At 27.8% G+C, this 8,688-nt stretch overlaps 1 protein-coding gene across 1 annotated transcript; it reads right to left on the reverse strand.

Moving 5' to 3' along the window:
* Positions 1-886: 886 nt before the first annotated feature.
* On the reverse strand, positions 887-4,729 carry LOC124945350 (very-long-chain aldehyde decarbonylase CER3-like). The gene is made up of 11 exons (XM_047485771.1): positions 4,594-4,729; positions 4,271-4,503; positions 3,949-4,184; positions 3,663-3,882; positions 3,451-3,578; positions 3,076-3,332; positions 2,855-2,962; positions 1,902-2,108; positions 1,712-1,822; positions 1,453-1,626; positions 887-1,309 (listed from the first exon to the last, which is right to left on the reverse strand). Exons 1-11 carry the CDS (start codon positions 4,684-4,686, stop codon positions 1,154-1,156), a joined length of 1,923 nt encoding a protein of 640 aa, XP_047341727.1. The 5' UTR covers positions 4,687-4,729; the 3' UTR covers positions 887-1,153.
* Between the last annotated feature and the right edge of the window lie 3,959 nt (positions 4,730-8,688).

The following is an 8,688-nucleotide window of genomic DNA, read 5'->3' on the forward strand; positions in this document are numbered from 1 at the left end:
TTTGTACATGTTTTGCATCCAGAAATTTAATAACCACTAAAAATGGTATGTGTAAGAAAATTAGCGGAAAAATTGCATTCCTGTAAGAATAGAAAATATTTTGAATATTTAATGTATGTTTTGTTATTTTTATAGCAAAAGCTTGAATAATAAAAATTTTAATATATATATTTTGAATACAGAAATTTAATAACCACTAAAAATAGTATTCTTGTAAAAACAAATTAACAAAATTAGCTAAAACATAGCATTCCTGTAAGAATATACATTATTTTGAATATTATATATGTTTTTGTCATTTTTTTATAACAAACTTAAATAACAAAATTTAAAGACAATTTTTTTTATAAATACAAGACACTAATTAATGAAGCTTATCTTTAAGTTATACTAGTATAATTTTATTTTTTTGATATTTTTTTAATAATTCATAAGTTAATTATACATTATTTTAAATAATATGATAATATTTCAGTTAATGCACATCAAGAGCTATTTGTACAAATTCATATTGTGTTGAGCAAGTATTGTAAATTTGTTAAGTATTTCACTTTTATACTACGAGTAGACATAAAGTTGATATTCTTTAAAATTATAAATGGTTAAATTTAACAATTATCATTTTCAAAAAAAATCAAACAAGTTCATGTATCAAGTTTTTGCTTAGTTCAATTTAAATCATTTCGGCTCATCATTATCCATTTTCCTGGCTCCATTTGAAACATTTTGTAAAGGACTTATATTGATAGAGTAATTTCAATAATAACTTTCATAAAATAAAATAAAAACTCTTTGAGTGATGCACCCATCAACTATCAATAATATATAAACTCATTCTATCATGATACAATTTTCATATCATATTTTACATAAATATCTAATCATCTAGAATTAACATGCATCATATAGTAAAAGGAAAAATAAATGGATACACATTACATGCTTCAAAGTGATAAGGCTACACTATTTAATCTACCTTTCTTAGGTGCAAAAGGGAAGGAAATTAATTCCTTTACAAGACTTTTGAAAACATATATAATTCACATTCCTATTTATTTATTTCTTCCTTTTCATTTATCAATCCTTTAGTTTCCACTCTTTTCTTCCATGGTTGGGTTGCAATATTCTTTTTGTTTCCATATGGTAGATTAAACTAGAACGCCTTAAAGCCAAGTTTGAGCGCAGCATTCCACACAACATCAATCTGGTCAACATTAATATCTCCAACTTCGTGGTGATTCCATCCCTCGAGAAGATGAACCACGCCCCCAGCGTGGCATGCATGAACTACACCCCTCGGTAACGAATACTGTTTATAAAAGTCATGTTAAAAGGGATTAACTTAAGATTCTCGAATAATTAATGTCACAATAGTATAGAGTGTACCACAATATACCCCAAAAAAAAGTATTTTATTTGAGTTAATGTATGTTTTATGTGTAGCTTACATACCTCGCATACTCCTAGTCCCTCCACATCCTTTGGAAGAGACATGGCTGCAAGTTTCCCATAAGTGCAGTCCCTTCTAAAAGGAATGATAGGAGGAACCACAAATTGATGGAAGTGTGTTCCTTTAGGGGCATATCGTTGCTCTTGCGGTGTTGTCCATTTGCCAATTATCCACGTCTGCTTTCAGTCTCGTTTATGATAATCAAATAAAATATATCCTATTTATTATAAGGAAAACAAGTCTTACTATCTTTATTGTTACCTTACAATGTTGTGCTGCTTGGTATTTCGTCACTTGAACTAGATACCCTTGACAATCCTCGGACGCTTCCTTTTGAATCTTGGTGAATCGCTCTGTTGATTGAGTAAGCATCTACATACACACAAAAAATTGTCACGAAACATAAATCTAGCTACGTGTTCACTTTATTAAATATTGTTCACAAAATTACCATGACTCTTATATGTCGACGAGCCAAGTAGAGGGCAATGGCTCGACCAAGTTTGGAGGTTGAGCCTGCCAAGAAGACTTCAACCACATCCTTGGGGATTTCATTTATGATAACAGCTGATGTCAATGTGTTACCATGCACCACCCTTACTCTTAAGTTTGGATGTCTTTGCACATATAAAGCTCCTCCCCCATTTAAAGCCTCATTCTTTAATTAATTCCATGAATATATAATAGCACAAAAATAAAGAAACATTAATTTTAAAGCATTCATTCCCATAGAAGTCAAAATAAAAGTACTGTAAATAAATAAAGAGAGCCCACTTGAGATTTAGTAAAAAGAGCCCACTTGAGATTTAATGCAATTCACATCTCTTTAATTAATATTTTTTTTGATATTTAGTAAAAATATCTCACTTCAGATTTAATGCAATTCACATCTTTGATTAATATTTCTTTTATTTTATTATTATTTATTTTTTTTATCAAGGGTGATCATTAAAATAGATCTAATATAATAGGGTGAATATATGGACTATTCAAATAACCGAATATATTCGTACTTGTAATATATTAAATGATGTTATGATTAACAAATATTTTTTTTTTATGATCCAACTTAATTTTACTTTTTTTAATTTAATAAAAAAAATTGTTATTATAAGGATGTTTTTGTACTTAATTTTGTTTAATTAATTGTTTTAAAATTAATGTAAAACATGTAGAATATGAATTATTAGATATATAGATTGAATATCCAAATAATTGTTAAACCGTCTCAACATCTGATATATATTCAATCTGCAAGATATAGGGTCGGATGTAGAGTCTTGATTGAGTATAACATACGTAGTAGTGTCGGGTTTAAATTTATTCAAAAACCCGACACAACTAGATCTGCGATCAGCCCTGTTTGTATTTTGTTCTAAGTTAAAAATAAGTAAAAAAATGTACCTTGTTTAAGGCAGCAAGGCTTACTACCTTGACACCAAGTTTGTCACATTTTAGAATTGCCTCCTCTATTTGCTTGTTTATCCCATCCTTTGCAAATGGTAAGAAATACTGCATGCCACATAAAAAATACAAATTATTTGTCAATTAAATTTTACTATTTTATAATCTTGTGTGATTATCAATGATATATTTTTCCATTGTTGACCTTCTGCCACTATTACCTGAAGACCAAACCTAGGCACAGACCATGTTTGAAGGATTTTGCCCTTAAGTCGGTAAAAACTGACCAAGAGGGCAGTGGACTTGGCCCACATAGCAAGAAGCACAATTACACAGAATGGCCAAAGAAACGGAATAAAAGGCATGAATTTGAACGGTAATGAACCGAATGATCGGAAAAGAAAAGGCGAATGGAGCGCGTGCGAGACATCAACTATGTGTGCAAGGAACACAAAATCCGGCACATTGTTATGTTTTCCTTTAAAAAAACAAAGAATTAAACCTAAATTAATCAAAATAACTTGAAAGTACAAATGTTAAAAAAGAATTAATGGATGTCACAATTATTTCATTAATTGAACACATTAAATACTCACCAGTACCAGTTGACATTTCCTTGTGAAGGTCCCATGATTGAGGATGGATGGTCTTCCATATTACATCATAGAGAGGCATGAAAAGACAGAAATTGGTGGACATCTTCTTATGGTGAAGATAATGGTATCTATATCATATTCAATCAAAAAATAAAACTTCATCAAATTTCACAAAACCTTAAAAACAAAAACATATGCGTACACGCACTTACGTGGGCGTGTACATGCAATATCTTAGACGTGGGAACGTCTTAAATATCTTATAAGGCACAATCTCGACATTGTAATGCCCTAAACATCTCAAACAATCAAATACCAAAAGATACCCATAAATCATACTAATTGATCCTAGCCCAACCAATATTGTCCCTAAAATGGGTATTCCTACAATCATGCACATAAGCAATTGCTCCATAAATGTAGCATGCCCAGCTGCACAAAAAAAAACATTTTAAAAAACATAATAGAAACTTGTATAAATAATTAAATTTTTGTTACCTGTGAAAGGGTGGATGACTTTGGAAGAGTGGTGCAGCCAATGAAATTTAAAGAACATATAGTCAGAATGCAAGAACCTATGTAACCAATAGTAAACTGGTTCGGAGAAACCCATGTGAAGTATTAAGCAACAGAAAAAACCCTTCACATTCCAAATTGGGAAACTCTCCATAAGTGGGACTAAGAACAAACATATCACTCCACCCACCATAGCTTGGAGAATTAAGAAATTGTCCCTACCCACCAAAAAAAAACATTTACACCAAATTAAAATCCATTTTATTTTTCATTTTTATCGAAAACCGATAACGATAATTCTCACCAATCCCATTCATTGTCGATTTGTTCCAAATCTACGCCGCGATTAGACAAACGTTGAGTGCGGTTATTATACAACATATTGCTATGAGAACTCCATAATTGATAAACAAGGCCTCTTAGTGCACATATAGCAAGAACATGTAAACACCATCCATATCCATTCTTATTATGAGTTTCTCCTTCCCAAATCCTTGAGTAGATGAAACTAACAAGGAATGGACCATAGAGAAAATACTAAAAGACATACAAAAATGCAAATAGTTACTCAAACATACCCTAAAACATCAAGAAAACATATGTAAAATATGATTAGGTTTAAGTTACCTTGTAAACTCCAAAATTACCCCATGGCCAAGAAAACAAAAGGGCACCTGTTTTTCCTTGATTGTAAACCTTTTCACCTTGAATTTCTTCCATTCTTGTATAGAGAGAGAGAGAGAAAGAGATCTAGATAGAGAGATATCAATGAGTGTTATGTCACTTTTGTCCTTCTTATATAGAAACCAAAAATAATAATAATAAATAAATAAACTAGTATATGAAATGTTGGTATAAATTATTTAATTTTACTGAGTTTAGACTGTATATGTCACAACAGTTTCACATCTCTGCCGTCCTTTGAATTGCATTAATTTATGTTCAATTTTTCAATTTTCACCTGTTTCCTACTTTTGTATTTCCTTGGAAATATCCCACATGAGTTCTCTCTCTTGTTTATCTCTTTCACTCAATCAAGAGAGAGAGAGAGAGATGGGAAGTGGGGTATGAATTTGTTGAAGATAGAATAATGCTGTTTTCTATCAAGAAATTGTTTGAAGTATTCGATTTTCTTTCACCCTTTTAGTAGAAATGATCATTACTTAATGTATGATTACATATAATATGATTTAACTTAATTAATTAGTGCAGTTCATATAAAAATAGTCATTTCTATGACATCAAAAGTTTAAGATTGAATTCCTACTTATAAGTTTTTGAGTGTCCTAAACGAAAACTTATTTTTAATTTATTTTGTGAAGCATATTATATATATATATTAGGTTAATTAAATATAATAATTTTGTATTATAATTAACAAATATATTTTAATTTAGTTCGTTAAAGGTTAAGTTACTTATTGTGGTCTTGACTTCAAATCTGATTATTATACTTTTTTTTTCTTAGGGCCTCGTTTGATCTTTGGTTATTGGGATAAAACCCAGGTTTTATCCCAAAACCCAACCATCACATCCCAAATCAAATCAATCATTTTATAAATTAAAATACCAAAATTACCCTTTAATTAAATATTTTATATTATTAAAAAATAATATTAATATATACATATATATTATATTTATTTTATTACATTATAAAATTTATTTTTATATAATTTAAAATAATAAATTACTTCATTTAAAAAAATTATATTAATTATATTAAATAAAAATAAATTCAAAATATAAATAAAATTCTAACCAATTATATTATCTAATATACCATTTAAAATTTAAATTTATTTTAATAAATAATTATACTAGAAAATAAAGTTAAATATATTTAAATAAAAAATATTATTTAATTTATAAATATATCTCATTTAAATTAAATATTTATAAAGAAATTTATTATTATTATTTTTTTTGGTATAAACTAACTTTAACTTATTTTTCTAAATAAATACTATAATAGATTTGTTTGATTTTTGGTTATTATATTATAAAATTTATTTCATTTAAAATTTTATGTTATTATATTAAATAAAAATAAATACACAATATAAATAAAATTATAATATACTATATTATCTTATATAATATTTAAATTATAATTATAAAATTAGTATTTATTTTAATTTTAATTGATGTATTAATAAAAGTTAATATTATTATATCTATCATTTTTAATATTTATTTTATTATATTATATTTTAAATTTTATTTAAATATAAATTAAATTAATATATTTTTAAAATGTATTGAGAGAGAAGAAGAGAAGTAGGGGTATTTTTGGAAATAAAAAATAAAACACTGGTTTTTTCTTAATTTCATCAAATAAGGTTATTTGGGATAAACCTGGATAAAACCCCAATAACCCAAAGATCAAACAAGGCCTAGGATGGGTGGCCCTATGCCGTCAAGTTGGTTTTATCTTAAGACCGGTCATGGTCATGACTAAGAACGCGTAAGTAATTGATATATATTCAAATCTGGTTAGTGGTTTTTTTATTCCTAAGTTGTCTATCTGACTTTACGGTTAATTCGATACTATCAGTATATACATTACCTTTATTCATTAATACGGTAACGCCATCTTTACAGAGAAAAAATTAACAAATAAAGAGGAAGCTTTTTCATCATTATGTGTCATTTAATGAGTGAAATACATGTACGGGTAGTATCAAATTAACTCTAACTTACCTAAAATAATAACATCTGATTTTAAAAAATATATTTAATATATTTACATATTTAATTAAAAAAATATATTATTGATTTTTCAATTGAACAGTTTCCATTTTAAGTGAAACCATGTTAAATATGAACAATAAATCTTTCTCATATAATCCACATGCATTCTTGGAGAATAAGAAGATTGTCTTAAAATCAAGAACTACTTACATTATATAAAAATATATATAACAATTTTATTTTCCCTTACTTCATCATCAAATTTGTGTGTATTAGAAGGAGGTTAATTAAGAGGACCGACAAAACACATGAAACAACAACTTAGTTTACGTATTATGTAGTTGGACTCAACTTTTCCACAACTCACTCTTTTTTGTTTTTCTTTTTAGAATAGAACTCTCTCTTCTCTCTCTCTCTCTCTCGTCTTTAATCTCTCAACTGTTTTCTTACCTAACTGCTTTAAATCGGGAGCACTGTTTCTGCCTTCGGATTTCAAGTTATTTCAAATGAAGATCAGAGTCATCGATAAATGAGCCAAGTTGGTTTGGTTTCAAATATGTATATGAGTTTTAAGGATCCAAAGAGTTAGATTTGGGAGTTTGTTTGAAAAAAAACTTAGGAGTGGACTTAAGAAATAAATGAAAAATTATAAATAAAACGAGTATGAATGCGGGTTTTACCATTTTTATGAAATTAGATAAATAAATAATGAATTAAATTTTAAAAAAAATAAAAATCGTGTTTTCTATGAGGGAGGGTGTATTATTTTTTTATATAAAAAAAGTTTGTGTATTCAAATTCAATTAAAGCAATCAGAGAATACTAGGTACATCTTTATTGTGGACCTGTAACAAAAGCTTTCAATGAAGATGCTAATGAGGTTTGACAACTAGGGTTCCTTTTGATGATGGATTTATCAAACCACATTCATTGTTCATTTACAAATTAATCAAAACAAATACAAATTGAACATGAAGAATGACAAGTTTATAAGAAAATGTATAAATGAATTGTTTCTAGCTCGCGCCTACTCTTTCGGTTACATGTGTAATGAAATGATAGCTTGTTCTTAGATGAATCCTCTTATACCAACTAGTATCATTTGGTCAAATAATTAAATGCAAAGTGGTTAAGAAGTATTTTTCATTATAGTAACTATTTAATATATATGAATGATAATGATCAATCCCCCAAAATAAATAGGTATTAATGGTGGAAGATACTTTTCTTTTCTTTTCTTTAGCTACAACTAACTATTTGTCATATTTTATTTCCAAGTTGTATGAAATAAGTCTAGCTAAGGACAATTGATTGATCACAATATATGATTTGTCAATTTATGAGCTATAATGGACCAACAATATGTTTCATCACTGTAAATTTTGACAATAAGTCGATGTAGTGGGACGATATTCCTCCACTGCTCAACTACTAGGGTTTCACAATTAATTAATGATTTTATTGCGTTTGACTTTTAAGTTTCGTGTGTTCGGTATTTGTTAACGTGCAATAGTATAGATTAATTTACATGTTGTGTGGATTTACTTTTGTCATGATTCGACTTCAATGTTTATGACTAGTTATTTTGAAATTTGTTATAAAAATGTCATATTTTGTAGTGTCAATAGACTAAATATTAAATTGTTTAATTTGAATTGTTGACAAAATTAGTAAAATAATTATAATCTCAAACTATCTTTCGATCAAAGCAATTTAATTGGATGTCTTGTTTTACATCTTCTGTTTTTTTAAATTGTTTGTTATTTTTGTTACATGATTGGACATCTAGATTCTAGAGAAATTAACTTACCAATGCACTTGTTATGACTTCTCTTATTTTTCTATTTTTGAAAATAATCACCCAAAATACATAAACTTAAGAGAGAAATGAGCTTAAACTTTTAATATAGGTCTTACTCATTTAAAGTTTTCTTCTGGAGGAACTTTAATGACGTTGATAGAGACTTATGGTATTATGGAAGGCAAGTGTACGTTAGGGTTGAAGTGGACTTAAACTTATCGAGAAAAA

Source organism: Impatiens glandulifera, chromosome 7 (genome assembly GCF_907164915.1).
Source record: "Impatiens glandulifera chromosome 7, dImpGla2.1, whole genome shotgun sequence".
NCBI lineage: Eukaryota > Viridiplantae > Streptophyta > Magnoliopsida > Ericales > Balsaminaceae > Impatiens > Impatiens glandulifera.

Excerpts from the sequence above, each read along its gene's own strand:
- LOC124945350 (XM_047485771.1), bottom strand. The coding sequence starts at position 4,686 with ATGGAAGAAATTCAAGGTGAAAAGGTTTACAATCAAGGAAAAACAGGT. Across the intron at positions 2,963-3,075 it reads TGCCTAGGTTTGGTCTTCAG|TATTTCTTACCATTTGCAAA; the intron begins GTAATAGTGGCA and ends TGTGGCATGCAG. Across the intron at positions 1,823-1,901 it reads GTCGACATATAAGAGTCATG|ATGCTTACTCAATCAACAGA; the intron begins GTAATTTTGTGA and ends GTGTGTATGTAG.